This window comes from Rhipicephalus microplus, chromosome 5, assembly GCF_043290135.1.
Source record: "Rhipicephalus microplus isolate Deutch F79 chromosome 5, USDA_Rmic, whole genome shotgun sequence".
Taxonomy (NCBI): domain Eukaryota; kingdom Metazoa; phylum Arthropoda; class Arachnida; order Ixodida; family Ixodidae; genus Rhipicephalus; species Rhipicephalus microplus.
This window is the reverse complement of record NC_134704.1, coordinates 143888625-143907081: the sequence shown is the minus strand read 5'-3', so window position 1 is coordinate 143907081 and position 18457 is coordinate 143888625. Positions and strand designations below refer to the sequence as shown.

General features: G+C 44.2%; 1 protein-coding gene across 1 annotated transcript in view; it reads right to left on the bottom strand.

The window, feature by feature from the left end:
* Positions 1 to 18457, bottom strand: part of LOC119173357 (uncharacterized) — a 420783-nt gene that overhangs the window by 175481 nt on the left and 226845 nt on the right. Inside the window, exon 7 of the mRNA XM_037424210.2 lies at positions 16814 to 17004. Coding sequence (XP_037280107.2) covers positions 16814 to 17004 — 191 coding nt within the window. The remainder of the gene's footprint in view (positions 1 to 16813; positions 17005 to 18457) is intronic.

Genomic DNA, 18457 nt, shown 5'->3' with positions numbered 1-18457 from the left:
GCAGAGTACCTGTCCTGAAGCCAGGCTCTGAACTCTTGTACTTTCGCTCTCAATAGTAGCTTAATGATTGGCTTCTTGCCCATCAGAGTCTGTCGTTCTTTCGTCAAGTCAAGGCAAATTGAGACTTTGACATTTTATGGTAACTGCATCGTACCTTGCCAATCACTTCCACATCCTGCACGATGCCTAGGTGTGCACTCAGTATCTATTTCGTTCTTACATTCACCATCAGGGCACCTCCATGTCTACTTACCGTTCATTCATTTTCGATAGAAGGTATTCAAGATCACCAAACCATTGAGTTTTGCAAATTTAACTAGTAACTCCCCTCGAGCATTTCTAGTACCGATGCCATAAACCCCTAGTTTTGGTCTCCAGCCTGCTTCTTCCCTACCTTGTCATTGAAGTCGCCCATAAGTATATTTTACTGTGTTTTTACCTTATTCATAGCCGATTTCATGTCACCATAAAATAATGCGTCATCATGGCTGGATGTGGGCGCGTAGGTCTCTACAACCTTCATGTTGCATCGCTTATTGCGTTCGATTATTATACCTACCACCCTTTCATTATTGATGTAGTATTTCTCTATGTTACGCACTTTATATATTTCCGTGGATAAGTAACCAACCTGAGTTCTTTTTTGTCTATCAAGCCACAATAGCAAATGACTTGCCCATTTTGTAGCACTGTATAGTGCCTCATCTGTCCTCCTAACATCACTCAGCCTTCTTACATCTCATTCAACACTCTCTAGCTCCTCAAACAGCACAGCGATACTTGCCTTCCTAAATAAGGTTCCAGCATTAGGCGTTGAAACTTTCACGTTCCAAAGGCGCCCTATCCAGACCCAGAGACTCTTAGCACCTACTGCTGCGTGCTGATCGGACCGCCACCACGGGTAGTTGCTTCCAGCCACTAGGGACTGAAGGCCGAGGGATAATTGGCGTATCCATGTGGGAGGTAGTGGCCAAACACTACACCAGAGTGACCACTTCTTCTTTGGAGAAGGGGTGTGTTACCGACGGTCGTAATCGCTGAGGCCACACCGCAGGCCTTTTGACGCAATTCCTTGATCTTGCGGATCATTTTGTAGCGTTAGCTACACTGGCCGCTGAGCCAATTTCATGTGGCACTGGTCTGCGCATGCGCAATGATACTCCGCCGCCGCCGTGCGCGGCTCTCCACCGGTGTGCGCGCAGTTCGATGCGCTGCGCAGACGATCAGTCGTGTAACGCACCGGAGCCGGCACCTCCCTCGCACTCGGCCGCGGCCGCGCGCGACTCACCGCCACCGCCGTGCGCGGCTCTCCACCGGTGTGCGCGCAGTTCGATGCGCTGCGCAGACGATCAGTGGTGTAACGCACCGGAGCCGGCACCTCCCTCGCACTCGGCCGCGGCCGCGCGCGACTCACCGCCACCGCCGTGCACGGCTCTCCACCGGTGTGCGCGCAGTTCGATGCGCTGCGCAGACGATCAGTGGTGTAACGCACCGGAGCCGGCATCTCCCTCGCACTCGGCCGCGGCCGCGCACGACTCACCGCCGCCGGTGTGCGCTTTCCAGAGGAGTGCTGACGTAGCCTTGGTACACATATGGACGCCGACGCGCGCGCCTTTCCTGTGCAGTCGCCATCTGACACTGCGCTAAAGCCGCTTGATAGCGCATCTGACTGGCGCTTGCCACTGTGGTACAGCCATGGAGAAGGAGAGTGCAAATGCTGCTCAACAGTGCAGTAGAGCGGAGAAGCTTAACTCATCGGATCCCGAAGTAGTTGCCCGGCAAAATAAATATACATGTGCCACATAATACGTATATCATGTGTGTGTCATTGGAACAGCTGTAAGCATGATATCTGGAAAGCTAAGAATAATCAGCTCAACTTTGCTAACGCTACGTATATCCTGGCATAGCTGAGCTAAGCCACTCCCATTTTTTTATAATCCGGTGTGGAATTTCCTGGCACCGGGATTCAAACCACATACATTTTGCACGTAAGGCTAATACTCTAACCATTGCGACATTACTGCATGTACTCATGTGCGTTTAACCGGTGTCGCAACAGTACGAGAATAACGTCAGTGAAGTCTTAGTGGAACCTTTCATGAAACGCTGTCGTCGTAAACTAACAGAAAAGTCACAACAAGGAACGCAAGGCCACTTTGATCACCATAATCATAATCAGCCTCACTATGCCCTCTGCTGCTGCTGCTATGTTATACACGCAAACTTCTTAACTCGTCTGCCCTCCTAACTTTAAGCCTTCGGCTCACGTGACTTCAGCAGACCTGACGTTACCTGATCCTCACCAGCAGCGTAGCGACCAACAAAAGAAGTGCACGCAACTGGACAGCCGCGTGCTTCAGTGGGTTCGTTCAGTGTTACCGCGAAGAGAGTAAGATCAACCGTTTCCACATATGCAGAAAAGCGCTCGGCAGGGTGCACATTTACGTGCGTAGCACTTATCGGCCCCGGCACGTTTTCGATTCTCTGCTTCGCGTCGCATGTAAACAATACAAGCTTACCACAAGGCTAACAATGCTCTATATTTCGATGCTCGAAATATCTATGACGATATGTTACAAGTTTCTCTACACAGCAACGCAGTAGGCACTGTAGTGGCAACGGACGTAACCAAAGCTTGCGGCAATATTGACCATGAAGTTAATATATCCAATCACGTCGAGGTGGGACTTCCACCGGGGGTAGTAGGATTTAGTTTCTCTTTTCTTCACAACAGCACATTTGTGATATGAGTAGAGGGAAAGAAACGTCAAGGTAGTTTCATGTTCAACAGAGGTGTCCCGCAGTCCGCACAGTAGTAGCAATGGAAGAAACCAAAGCTTGTGGGAATATATACCATGAAGTCCATTCAACCTCGCCTTATTAGGGTGGAGGAAGTTGTGCTTAGGAGGCTGTGGGCAGGGGTGGCCGTTACGCCGGCTGGTATTATTGCGATAGCATTTATATAAACACTTTCGGCTGTATTTCGCCACCAGTGTGGGTGTTGGCGTCATGCACTGTATATGCATACGCATCTATATATACGAAAACGCTAAAAAGAAAAAAAAATCCTGAGAAAAGACTGCGGCCCACAGAATTGAACGAATGCGAGGCATGAATGCGAGGAGAGGAGGGGAGTGGAGGGGAGGAGGGGAGGAGAGGAGGGGAGTATCATACGTTTTGGCTGGCGTTAAGCTTGCACTAAAGCGATTCTGTTGTAGTTACGGGGCACACAAAGGTCATTGTGATTGTTGCACATCCTTCCTTTGCGAAAAGGGCACAATTTTCAGACATAGCGAAGTAACAACTGAGACGCTTATTCGCGTTCATCTATACCTGTGAGTACGTTTCGTGCGCCATTTTTGCATGAGAAACGCTGGGCACGATTCGATCTGCTTGCAATTCTGCGCGTGACCTTCCAATTTGTTGCTATCGCGTTCATTGCTTCGTGTTTGCGGCAAAGCTGCTGCTTTTACCATCAATAAACAGGTCGAATTAACCAGTTGGTGATATAGACCATGAAGTCAATATATTCAACTTCACCTTCTTTGGGCAGAGGAAGTTGTGCTTCTGGCAGAACCACAATCATGTCATCAAAGAACAGGTCGAATTTACCAGTTGGCGATACGTGTCCGTATTGCACCTCTCTAATGCTGCGAGCAGATGCATACCACCGTATATGGACATGTCGAGAGTTACAGCCGGAACGCTCCCACCACCTCCTTCAAACCGGCCTTTGCTACAGTGACACAACCAGTTACAAACGCAGAATACAAGATAACGCATTCCACAAGCCACTACTTTTGTGCATACACAGCACCAGCCTGGCGGTGCCAATTTAGTACACATGCATGAAAACGATATTATGCCTTAAAGCCGAGTCAACGTAGCAATAACACAATGTAAGAAGAAAGTTTCTATACTTGGTGATGAAATGACGACACGCCCAACAGGCGTAACTGCAGTAATATCAACACTGCTTGGTAAAATTGTGGGAAAGATAATCACATTGTCAAAAGACACCTTAAGCACCACTGTCATTCTGCGGAAAATTTTTGGGCGGGACATCAAGTTAATAGCTAGGATTAGGTAAATTTGCCCGATTGACGGTACGACTCGGATGCACACTCAGCCAGAGGTGGAGGTTGACATGCCTTACATTAGCGGGAAGGTTACTGCTCAGTGTGTGACAACCCCCCCCCCCCTCTTTTCGGACTATTCATGGGAAACATCGAGAGAGTGCGAGGGCCCAACAATCCCGCACGTTTTGTGGAAGACCTGAAGATGGAGCCCTCGTTGACGCAAAAACCTCGAAGTGAAAATAGAGCCTAAAAAATCCCGTAAAATATATCACCCGAGCTCAAGCTAAAGCCTAGGTGTCAGAGAAAGGCAATCGTGAGGCCATCGTTTAAGACGAAAACCATGTCTCGCAGGCAAGGCTGCAGCGAAATGGCCACCATCAACAAAAAGGAAATGGTGATGTTGGTCGGCCAGGCTCTATGCAGCGTCGTGGATGAGCTGACGAAGAACCTGCAATGGCCAGTGATTCACGAAGGCGTCTTGCCGGTGTCGAATCTGTTAACGGCGGCAAATGCTTCCGCGACACCTTCCTCTGTGAGTGCTCGCGGGAAGAAACGGAGAAACAAGCAGACATCGAGTACCGCCGCAAGAATGAGTGCGAGCGTGATTTGAGGCCCACAGGAGTGTCGAGGTTGAATTTGAATGCTTTGGCCAAGTTGAGTTGATATGTTTTGTTATATTATCATGTGCCACACATGTATGGCGACTGGGCTCGAGTGTCTCTTTCGATGACAAGATTGTATAAGTGTTGTAGATGCAGCTCGAGCATTGTACGATCACATTATTTTGTAGGTAATGTGCGCTGGAGGATTGTAATCATGCATCTGTGTTTATTTACCATGTATCGTGAAACTAAATGGCAATGTGAAGTGTACTGAGAGTTGTCATATGAACGTGACGTGCCGTGAGTGATGGAGTGAGTTATGGATTCTGTATGTGGAGCTTTTGTAGTGCGCACTCATTTATTTTGCTAGAATACTTTGGGATAATATCCTTAAAGTGTGACGAAGGAGCGCTCAGAGAATGCGCGCCTCCAATTTCTAACCGCTGCGAGAAATCTAGGCACCGGTTCATCTTGAAAAACGCACAACAGAAAAAACAAGCATAAAAATTGGCAGATCCCACGTACAGTGGCAATCGATGATATGCGAAGCACGAATGAGAAATCTTGATATGCCACTTTAAAATCAGCACATCGTTAAGAGGTGGAGATAAATGATGTTGTACATTACTGACGTGTCAAGATTATCTTGTTTGGATGTGTCGTTTAACTTCGTCATCTATTCACGTCACGTGATACCAAATTTAGCATATGTGGAGCCAGCGAAACTGCCACGAGCATGCTATGAGCGTGGTATGTTGTCATATTCTTGATGACACGCGTGTCAAGATTATCATGTTTGCACCAGTCATATATTTCGTCATCCATTGGCGTCACATAACATCAACTTTGGAATATGTGAAGGTAGCAAAACGGCCTCGAGCGCATTATGAAGGTCGCGACATACTCCATTGTAGGGTCTACGCACGCACACGCTAGGCGCAGCGTCCCTACGTTAGCATAACGTGAGCACTCTATAGTCTGACGCCAGGCGCGACCAGCGTCCGTAAGCACGGCCATATGGCAAGCGGCGCAAAATGCGATATGCTGCATTTCGCAATGATGCGTTACCCAGACAATACTGCATCTCCCTCTTTTCATGGCGGATGGACGCCAGTCGCGCTGAAACGCACTTGCGTCAAAGCAACGCAGCGTGGCGCGCGCCTGCGAGTATATGGCAGGACCGGCGCCTGGCGTGGCAGCGCCGGCGTGACACGACGAAATGAACGCCGGCGAGCAAGTGTGCCTGGTCACGTCAAAGTGTATTTGCGCCTTGAGTTTGGCATGTAGTGATTTTCTTGCAAGACACGCATCTCATGATTATCATGCTTGCACCAGTATCATACCTTCGTCATCCATTGGCGTCACGTATTACCAAATTTAGCATATGCGAAGCTAGTGAAACGGCCGCAAGAGCATCATCAATGTGGCATGAAGTCATGTTTTTACATGACACGCACGTCGTGATTATCATGTTTGGAAGTATCATTTACCTATGCCGTCCGTTCGCGTCGCGTAATACCGAGTTCGGTACATGTGAAGCTAGCGAAACCGCCGTGAGCGCGTCATGAGCGTAGCATGTAGCCGTGTTGTTACATGACACGCATCTCATGTTGATCATGCTTGCACCAGTATCATACCTCCGTCATACATTCCTGTGCCGTAATACCCAATTCGGTATAAATAAAGCTAGCGAAATAAATGGCTGCCAGCGCATCATGAGCATGGCGTGTACTGATGTTGTTGCATGACAGGGATCTCATAATTATCATGTTTGCACTAGTCACATCTTCGTCATCCATTCACGTACTGTAATGCCGAATTGGGTATATATAACGCTAGCGAAACGGCCGTGAGCGCATCATGAGTGTGGCATGCAGTCATGTTGTAAATGACACGCATGTCATGATTTGCATGTTAGCGTATGTCGCTTGTATTCGCCATGCAATCATGCCATACCATACCAGCTTTGCAACATGCCATGTGAACGAAATCACCGCAATAGCTACAGGACTATGTGTAATTCATGACATCAATAACACACACATCATGATTCTCATGTTATGACTAGTCAAATATGTTATTCACACAGTCATGTTATACCATGCCAAGTTTGGTATCGATACCATTATCGAAATGGCCAGGAGAACTAGAAGTTGTAGGCGGCAAGATAGATAGATAGATAGATAGATAGATAGATAGATAGATAGATAGATAGATAGATAGATAGATAGATAGATAGATAGATAGATAGATAGATAGATAGATAGATAGACAGACAGACAGACAGACAGACAGACAGACAGATAGATAGATAGATAGATAGATAGATAGATAGATAGATAGATAGATAGATAGATAGATAGATAGATAGATAGATAGATAGATACGCTCAAAGTCACCGAAGTTCGCTAACAAATGCTTCGCATTTAAAATGTCGCCGTGCATGCACCCCCTCTCCCCCTCGAAACAGCCGCCGCCCACCGACAACAGTCTTGGATCAAACGCCAAGTGAATTCGATAACGATCCTGAAGGGAAAGAACGCTCTGCCGAGTTGCGCCACGGGGCGCGGAAAACTGCAAGATCTAGACCCTTTCCCAGCTGTGGTTGTGCTAACGTGCGGAGGCCTGTCTTGCAGGGGCAGTGCATGAGTGGCCGATGTTTATGTTCATCGCTGAAAGGATTCACAGTTCCAAAACCACCTTTCAACATGAGAGACACCGTAGTAAAAGTGTCTGGGAATTTCGACCACCCGGCGATAGTGATGTTGGCGAAGAAGCCTTGTTGCTGATGTGCAGTAAATCGATCTGGAAGAATCCAGTGACGACGTTATGGAAGTTTTTAGGAGCGTTTACTGGAAACCTCAGACGCAGCGGGATGACAACTGTCGCTGGACACCACATGAGTGTTTCCCGGATAGAAGCATTCAAGCTTGCTCCAGAAAATTGAGCTGAATAAGGGTGAATAACATTGCAGTCTCTAGGTGTTCTTGGGTAGTTAACGCATGAGATTGCATCGTAGCACTTGTTGTTTTTGTCCAGTGTTTTGAATGTATCGGAGTCCAGTGTTTTGAATGTCTTATGTTGTACTTGGTAACTTCTCAGAGTGCATGTTTGTTCTTTAATCTGCCTTATGTGACCATATATTTGGTTTTGTTATCGACTCTCGGCTCTGACTCGATCTTTGGACAACAGCCGGCGTTCGCTGGTGCACTAAAGAGACCCATATCAAATTGCATGCGTTTTGTAGCGCTTTTCGGGCGGCTGATACGCCAGCCCTAGGAATCAGACGGGTGATTGCTTCCCTGTTAACGGGATCAGTGGCATCTGTGAAGAATCCTCCCTGTGCTACCGCTTACTCTTTCCTCCTCCTCCTCCTCCTGCTGTGAAGAATGCGAAGAGCGGCAGGTGTCCATAGAAGTGCCGTCGCAAGGTGCTGCAAGTCCGGAGAGCATCTCTCGATCACTAGCGTCACCGATGGCATTCCGGCTCCCTAACGCCGCCGCCTTCAGAACCGGGTTACTCTAGCTTTCGCTATGACAGATGCTGTCTTCTTCGACCTTCCTCGTTTCGTGCTCCACAAGGCAATGCTACCACATTTTCTGGACTTTTTTCGGCACAACTAGAGCCATGCGTCATAGGTTTTCAATTTAGTTCAATTGAAATTTTTATTTACCAGACAAAACTGGCAGGCCGCTAAGGCCAAAAGCCGCGAAAACGGCTTGACAAAGGCCCTGGTGACCTGTACACACACGTGGCAGTAGCGTTGAAATGACGCCAAGTGCATAGCATGCAAGTAAAATATAAAAACATGAACAATACATACAAATTCAAAAATTGTTTTCCAACAAATTATTTTAAACCTATTATAAATGCTAAAATAGCTATTTTCCAAAAAGCAATATCCACCTCGCAGAGGCCATCAAATACATTGGCAATTATAGGCTTAATATGCTTGATGGAGCAAGTTGGTGATACATGACTGTTTTTAAATGAGAGCGCACTTCTCAAACGTGGACAGAAATACAGGGACAAGCGTTTACTACCAACTGAAAATTTATTCGGAAAACAGTGAAATATATACTGCCAGATGAAACAGTATCATGGCACATGCGATAAGACCGAACGATGGACCAAAACAACAGAACCGGAAAAAGATCTATGTACGTCAGCCCCACCCTACCAACGACTACTGTGCTTTCGAGTTATTACTCTACTCCCATGGCTTCGGCTACTGTCTAAAAATGCCAGCTCCTTATCCGACAGAGCTATCGTTGGTTTCCTGACGCAAGTCAGGTGTTAACGCACTACGTATGCTGCCTCACTTATAAGCCTTGTGCGCTCATCTTTGTGTATGTAAAGTACGGCTGTGTTAATAAACTATACTTCACAACCACATCTAGTCGCATGTTGGGCCAGAAAACCATCGTTGCCATTGCGAACATTGCACAGATTCTCACACAATCTGTCGTTGAGGAATCTTCCAGTTTGCCTAATATAACAGGCACCACACGAAAGTATAATCATGTAAACAACGTTGCTAAAGCATGCATTTCTCGCAGCGAATGCGGAATTTTTAATATTCCAGAGCTAATATTCCAGAGCAGAGGAAATGTTGAACATGCTTGACAGCTTTCTTTAAGTCAGATGGTGAAGCGAAGTACGACACAAAATAATACCTTAGACTTACTTTCAACTAATCGGGCAAACTGAGTATAAACGGTTTTAGTGGTACCTAACATTAGTGACCATAAAGCTATTCTTTTAATCAAGCAAACATACGAAAAGGCTCATACAGCGGCATCAAGAAAGATGTGTAATTACAACCAGGGGAACGTAAACCAGATAGGCCTTGCATTGGAAGCTTTCATTCCAGAGTTCGAACCCCTTTCCGGTGCTTGCAGTATTCAAGAGTTATGGCTCCTATTTAAAACGAAAGTGCCTGACCTACAAAAAAAAAATACGTGGCATCGTGGGTGCAGACTTCACGTCGTAGTAAATCAAAGCCATTGTTTAATGGTGAGCTGCGGCGCCTTACCGGTAAACTGAGCAGGGTGTATAGAAAATTTCAGAAAGCAGCTACCTGTGAGACTTGCCAGTAACTTGATACCATCACAAAACCTCGACAAACGAAAATTCGTCATACCAAAAAAAAAGATTTTTTAATGATCCGCCTTCTTGATTTGAAACAACAGAAAAATTTGCTCTGGAGTCTTGTCAAAGATAATAAAAAATATGTAGTTTGTATTCCTTCGCTTGAGCATGACGGTAAAAAATATAAAATAGGTCAGATAAGGCCAGCCGTCTTAACACATTTTTTTTGCTTCCGTATTTTCGCCAAACAGTGTTTTGCCTTCGCCTTCTAACAGATGTATGGCAGAGATGAATGACGTCGCTGTAGACGAAAAAACAGCATTCATGCCTTCTCAAAAACTTAGATGCTTGCAAAGCAGGCGGACCGGATGGATTGAGAGGCAGTTTTCTCAAAGTTTCTGCACCATTCATCGCACCCTTCCTTAATGTTGACACTAGAAATCATTGAGAACGAGGAGCCTGCCACACGACTATAAGGTGGCGTGCGTATTGCCTGTGCATAAATCAGGTTCTCGTGAACCGGTCGACAACTACAGACTGATATCCCTGACACGTATAGCCCGCAAATATATTAGAGCATGTCATGTGCAGATATGTGATGGCACGCATATCCAATCAATATCTTCTTAATTCAAGACAGCATAGTCTTGCACAAGGGCTTTCCTGCATAACTCAACAAAATTTGTTCACGAAGTTTGTAGTGTACTTGGTGAATGCTTTTGTGTTGATTCAATATTTGTAGACTTCAAGAAAGCGGTCGACCTCGTAGATCACGCGCTGCTTGTAGGTAAGCTACGTTGGTTCAATATCAATGAACAAGTGATAACATAGATTCGGGAATACTTGTCCCTGCGTTCTCAGTACAAAGTGGTAAATGACGCGCAATAGGGTATGGCTAGCGTAACATCTGGTGTCCCTCAGGGCTCAGTCTTGGGCTCCTTGATCATTTTATTATTCATAAATGATCTTCTCGACAACATCGCTTACTCCATCAGATTGTTTGCTGATGATCTAATAATATATAGGGAAGTTGCAAGCATCAATGATGCTGTTATTTTACAAAATGATTTAGCGAAAATGAAAAAGTGGTGCCGTGAATTACATATGCAAATAAACGCCCAGAAAGCTATTCACATGCGTTTCACACACAAAAAAAAGTATGGCACCGACGTTTTATACGCGCTGTGGTTCTTCGTTAAACACTGTTTCTGAGTATAAGTACTTGAGCGTGTTCCTTACATCATCCATGTGTTCGCACAGACACGTTGATTTAGTTACAGCAAATACATGTAAGGTGCTGGGTTTCTTGAGGCGTTACGCAAAGTTGTTTCCTCAGCAAGGCCATGATCTTCTTTACAAGATCTACGTCAAACCAATTTTAGAGTACGGTTGCATTGTGTGGAACCCTCCCACAAATACAGATTGCGAAAAGCTTGAGTGACTTCAAAACATGGGTGCAAGGTACGTTATCGGTAGCTACGAAAAAAAAAAACATTTGGCGTTACTGCTGCAAAGAAAACATCGAAATTGGAGCCTCCAGAAAAAAAAAGTAGGCGAATTTTGCCCTTGAAGCTTCTTCATAATATATACCATGACCACATTGGAATAGACCGTAATCAGTACATTCTATAGCCTCATTATATATCAAGACGAACACATCTTGAGCTCAAGGTTAGAGAACATCGCTGCAGGACTAATCTTCATAAACGCACTTTTTCCCCTAAAACAGTTTCTGAATGAAATAGTCTGCCTGCTCACATGGTCAGCACTTTAGGTAACGAACCTTTTGCGGCTGCTCTTTGATAACGCATTTTGCTTTCGCTGCAGTCAATTTTTATTTATTGTTTAGTTCTTATCACATAGTTCTTGTATTTTTAAGGTCTTTACAGTATAATTTCATGTTCCTATTTCTCTTCTTCGTCTAGATTAGGTGGTCTTTATGTCATTCATGTGCATTGACAACAGCATATGGACAACAGTGTTCTTAAAATGCATAATGTACAAATTCTCTATGTAACATCCCCCACCGTAATGCCTGAAGGGTGCTGTATGTATGAGTGTAAATAAATAAAAAAGTACGTTAATTATTGTTGTGATCTAATACTAGCTTTCTCTTTAATATTTGTTGGCTTCGAACGCATCAGACAGCCGCATCTGCTTAATACTTGACCTACGTTTGGTATATTTCACTTCCCCTTTCACTTTTATTGCTTAAAGACACCGCCAGGGGGCACTGAATAAGGGGTGGGTTACAATATATACAGCAGGTTGAACTCTTTATTATATGGTATATTGTGATTTGATCGCTTCAATTAAGGCAGTATAGGGCTTGAGTTAGCGATTTCTAGTGCAAGGTCGTTCCAGTCCTTCACTGCTCGAGGAAAAAAAAAGATGCAAAGGTGACTGTGCGAACATGAGGACGGGCAACGTTTAAGGGGTGACCAATGCGATAGGATATGCGTGATGGTGGCAAAATATACGTTGCTTAATTTAGCGCGTTGTGGTAGAATTTATGAAATAATGATAAACTAGCAATTTGGCGTCGATTAGAAAGTGTTTGTAAACCGGATTCCGATTTCAAAGATGTTACGCTGATATCGTATGAAAAGGCGGAATGAATGAAACGAATGGCACGATTCTGAAAAGCCTCAAAGTCGTTTGTGAGAAATATCTGGCGAAGATCCCAAATGACTGGTGCGTACTCTAGTTTGGGCTGTATTAGTGTTTTGTAAGCTAGTAACTTGACATGCCTTGGAGCGCTTTGTAAATGGCGTCGTAAAAACCAAAATGTTTTGTTAGATGATGCAATAACGTTGTTCACATGCGCACACCAGTCGAGATTATTCAATATCGTCACACCTAAGCATTTAGGTTGGCATACGGTCCCTAGTTGCTGGTTTGCTATTTCATATTTGAATTTTAACGGGTTAGTACTGCGAGAAAACGACGTTGTTTTGACTTTACCAGTATTTAAAATCCTTAACCAGCATTGACACCAGTCTTTAATGTTGTGCAAGTCCTGTTGAAGAGCAGAATGGTTAGTAATGTTAACAACTGAACGATAAATAACGCAATCATCGGCAAACAGGTAGATTTTGCTAGTAACATCCAATAGTAGATGATTTATATATATTAGAAATAGTAGGGGGCCTAATACCGAACCCTGAGGGACGCCGAATTCTACTGAAAGAGGCTCAGAGTTGTTGTTATTGACGCACACTGGCTGCAGGCGGTTAGTGAGGAACTGCTCAATCTATGTTAGAACTGCGGTGTTTAGATTCAGTCGGGAGAGTTTTAGTAGTAAGCGTTGATGAGCAACTTTGTCGAATGCTCTCGCGAAATTAAGAAAAATTGCATCAGAGTGTTAGCGTCTAGATTGAGGTGCAGGTCATAGAGAAAGGCAGCTAATTGTATTTCGCAGTATAGTTCTTTGCGGAACCCATGGTGAGAATGGTGAAAAAAATTTATAATCAAGGAAGCTAATTATAATAGTGTATATGACATGCTCCATGATCTTACAAGGCACTGATGTGATGGAAATGGGGTGGTAGTTTAAGGATGAACTCTTGCTGCCTGATTTGTACATTGGAACGACCTTGGCCATTTTCCACTCTATTGGTAGGCTTTTAGATGACAGTGACTAGGAAAACAAAAGCGTTAGATAAGCCGTGGAAATGAATTTGGTGTCCTTCAGAAACTTCGATGTGATTTCATTGAAACCAGCGAATGATGACAGTTTAATGTTGGCAATTATGTTTGAAATGCCGTCTATCGAGAAGGTGATAGGAGGCATTGTAACCTCAAAAGGTGCAAGAAACGTAGGTAATGGTTCACCAGGTTCTTTGGTGAAAAGAGAAAAAAACGTGGTGTTAAACATGTTAGCGGTGTCTTTATGTGATAGCATTTCACCTTGTTCGTTGGGTAAAGATATAGTGCGGGCTGACTTTGGGTTGATGGTTGCCGAAATTTCTTAGCGTTTGACTGATCATCTTAGCCAGACCGTAGTGAAAGAAAGCGTACTTGCTTTGCCGGATAGCGGTAAGATATGTGCGTCCAGCTTCGTAGTACTTTTCCCATGAATCGTGCTGGGGGTTTTGCTTAGCCTGGCGAAAAAATCGCTTTTTTGTTTTCAAGTTTTTCAAGGTTTTTTGTGAACCATGGTTTACGCCGGTTAGCGTTGCTTGATAATGTTGGAATGTATTTATCTGTTAAATATGCTATTTTTTAAAGAGATCAGTTTTCAGGAATGGCGCGCTGTTGAAATGTTGCTTCGTATTCCTCGTAAAATTGTTCAAATTCATTATTGATCGCTAAGTATTTCCTTTTATTATAAAGACGGCTGATTTTTTTATGTGACTGACGCATGGGCTGGGTTAGAGCAAAATTGGCATGAATTACTTTGTGGTCACTTATTTTCTTAAGGTAGGTGAGGGAATATAGTGTTTCAGGGCTTGAAGACAATACTACATCAAGGATGTTAGCACTATCCAGCGTGACACGCGTTGGCTCGGTTACCATTTGAGTGAGGTTGAAGTTTAAGCAGTCGTTTACGAATTCTTTAGATTCCAGACTTCCAGTACTTAGTGGAGGACTTGACCAAACAATGTTGGGGTAATTAAAATTTCCGAAAAGTAGAAGGAGCACGTTCGGGTACTTTTTGACTAGCTGGCTTAAGATGTTGTTTAATTTCGTAGAAAAAATCTGAAAAACTGTTTGGGGGGCGATAGCACATACCAACGAGAGCAACTTGTGGCGTGGAACGACATAGGATCCATATAATTTTCAGGTCCGAACGTATATCAATGGTGCAAAATGAAAGTTTTTTTCTTAATGGCAATGAAGACGCCACCACCTCTGCTTCTCTACCGATTATTGTGGAGGATTAGTTCGAAATTTGGCAGGTCTTCTGGTATTTCCGCATCGGGAACATCGGCATTGAGCCACGTTTCTGTTAATATGAGCAGGTTTCTCCCAGACGATGAAACAAGGTTTGATATCGCGTCTCGTTTTGAAAGAATGCTTCGTATGTTAGTGCAGATAACCGAAAAAGGCGCATGCGCACGAGCAGCACGCGCAGCGTGGCAGGGCGTTTTAGTGCGGCGTGATAGCTATGTTAGTTCCTCGACACTTTGAGATGACTCGTTAAAGACATATCGCTTCGAGTTCACGTGCAGAGTTTTATAACGGAGCGAGTAAGAAACGGATTTGTTTTTAGCAAAAGCAGCGAGTTGCTTTCGCACGTTTTGCGCTTGCCGGGAGAAGTTTTCGCTAATGCCGAAGAAGTGCCCTTTAATTTATGGCCGTAGGATATTATCGCTTCCTTTGTTTTATATCGATTGAATTTTAGAACATTTGGTCGGTTTCGACCTTGAGTGTGTCGACCCAGTCGATGTGCTCGCTCAATTATTTGAGGGTCTAATGTGAAGTTGAGGTGTTCAGCGCAGTGGCGAATAATTATTTCTTCGGAGCGCACGAATGATTCTTTGACCTATCACGCAGTTTCACAGTTCTCGTCAAGCTGTATGCAGATAACTGCATGTTGTATAAAAAAAACACAAGACCAAGCTCAACTGAATGCTAACCTCCAAAAAGTAAACACAGGTGTTTAACGTGAATGTTTATAAATAAAATTTTATACATCTGTGCTATGCGAAAAAATTGCCTTCCACCTTTAGTGCTCTGTTTTTAACTATATCCTAAAGAATGTAAAATGATGTGAAAAATGAATCAAAATAAACTTCAATATCTCAGTTGGACAATGATGCACGACCCAGGCTGGGATGCTCATAGCAATAATGTATCTTTTCAATCTTATAAGAACGCTGGACTCGGAAGAGAAATCAGAAGTATGCTACTGCTGCTGATGAATGTTAAGCATACAAAACAATATTCCATTCTACTTTTGAGTACGGAAACATAGTATAGGACCCTTATACTCAATCATACAAAACCAAACTTGACATATTGCAAAGGCTCCCTTTGAGATTTTTTTTAACACAAGTACCACCGAGGTAATTCAACTTCTAATTGTTTAAACGTGCAGACGTTTTTTTCGCTCGAGCTCCGATGCTCATACGAGCGATTGAAGTTCCTCAACCAAGTTATAAACCTGAAGATCAAAATTAATCATCACCAATACTTTGAAATCATGCAGAACAAACTTCTCGACATCGTCAGGCTTCTCGACATTGCGCCAACGCTTCTCCTTAATAAATGTATTATATTAAGTTTTTTTTTCATAACTACCGCTGAGTGGAAGTCGTTGTTCAATGACATTGTAAGCTGGCCTACTTTAGAAATTCTTCACACCAGAACTAATGATTTCTTAAAATTTAGAGTGCATTCTGTTGCCTGATTTTTCCTGTGCATGCTTTTATTATAGATGCGGGCGTTTTTTAAATATATTAATGTGGTGTACCTTTTTCAACTGTTTACGAATGACTGTTATATTTGCTATAATACTATTGTTATTATATTAGTGCTTTGTTAGTTTCTCATAGATCATCAATACGGTGATTTGCCTTATTGTACTATAATTTCGCAAAATTATTTGTGCGCGTACTTTGGGCGCATGGTATTGTTACTATCTACCCTCTACTCCTCGGGCAGTCCTGCAAGAGAGCTTAGAAAATCGCTAAATAAAAAACAAGACGAAGTGAACAAAGAACTGCCATGTTTGCGCGCTGAAACAATGCATAATTACGCTTCATGCCTGTCAGATTCGTGACGAACACGCAAGTCGCAGAATACACAAGAGATGTACATCACACAAGGAAAGAGACGGCAGCGTAAAGGGCGCAACGCAGCAGGTGATGTACAACACCACACGGCTATAATATGCGCGCAGGTAAGTTGTGTCCTAACGCGTGCCAAAACGGCCAAAACAGTCACAGCATTAAGCCGAACAAACTGAATACTCCGCCTATATCGGATTATTAGTATTTACGTCACGCTCCGCTAACTCCTCCGCACTTTAATGTTACCGCAAAATATGTTCATGACTTCTACAGCGCGCTATGCGAGCACCCCTTTGCTCACCTCTAACATGGACCCGCTCCCTTGATTTCCGCTTGTGTTTCCTATGACATGCACGGCTCTGACCAAGCCGTCAATGCCACGTATGGCCAATCCGCCATTAAGCAACGCTGTATCAAGTACTCCGTCGTAGTCGAGTGCTCCCCCTAAGGTGTCACCAGGCACCATAAGGTCCACCGTGTCTTGAAAATCGGCTGCGGTACAAAACATATGAAAAGAATTGAACTTTCAGCAGGCGATTATCACAAAATGCTTCATAAACTGCATAAATGCCTATTTTCTTAAATGGAATGACTAACACCCTCCATCACTCATCTGTTCTGTATCGCAATAAAAAGCGTACAGTCCGACTTGTCCAACCTTGCAATGGTTTCACTGGAAAGTGAGTAGAAAATTTTGTAACATAGTTTTCCCGTCTGCGTTTGGTCTTCTTCAATTGGTGTGACGGATGTCCACAATTATAGTGCACTAGAATAGGGCAGTGGAATGAATAAAGCTGTGGCACCACATCTCGGCCAATGCTCGAGCGGGTTGCGGTAGCTGCGGCGCTGTAGTCGCTTTGTGCTGAAGATGTCAAAAGCGTCTGCGTTTGGAGCGCGCGCGTCGTAGCCTGCGAAAGCTTGTAATTGCTCATTTTAAAGACGATAGTCTTTCTTGGAGACCTTCAATGCCAAAATTTTGGTCTGCCTGTCTTCTTGTATGTACATTTGTCTCTTTGTCTGGGGTAACGATCTTTCAAATGGCAGCTAATGATACCTCAAACGGCCAACCCCATCCGCAGCGCCCAGCAATATTGCTCAAGTTCCAGCGTTCATACTTGTGCAATTGTCAGTTAAAAAGCAATTGTTGCGCATATCTGAGGCATCATACCAACACCTAGACGTTTCGTATGTGTGCCTTTATACCAGATAAGGCACACACAAGTAATTTTAAGAATCGTAGCTTTTATCAAGCTGCGCTGACAACGCAATGCGGTGCACAAAAAGGCAAGTGCTTCCAACGCTGTGCCAAGACTAAAGTCTTTAGCTAATATGACACTGTGGTGGCACCTGCCGGTCGCTTTGCGTTCTACACCTTATCGCCTCTGAGACAGGCACGCATCTTTCTTTGCGAGCGCGCACACCTTCCTTCGTTTTTGAAGATGATAAGTGTCAGATGGCACTTCTGTGTAACGTGTCTCGTTGCTGTACGGATCGAGACTCTAACGCAGCGCTTCCAGAATACAATTCACCGATTTTTTTCGCACAGACCACCAAATGAACGTTTTCTTCAGTCTGTCCACACGCAAGACTATTGCTTTTCGACCATATTTGCAGTGAAGCATGCAGATACGGGGCCGATTTCTTTAGCATGTTCATAGCATTGCTAAGTCTTTATCAGTGCATATATGCTCACCTGCTACGTGCCATGGTGCACGAGAGAATATGCCGGCGCACCAAAATGCGTTGAGAACTTTCCTGCTTCAGGAGCCTGCTGATTGCAATTCGCACAAATCCGCCTAGTTACTCGCTCAATGCTTTGTGGGTTTAAAGCAGCACATTAAGGCGCGCTACGTTAAAACTGGCTACGTTAAAGCTGAGAAGCGCTAGGCCACTGGTTCGACGCCCAGCTGCATAACTTTTCCTTCTTGTTTTTTAGTGGCGAAGC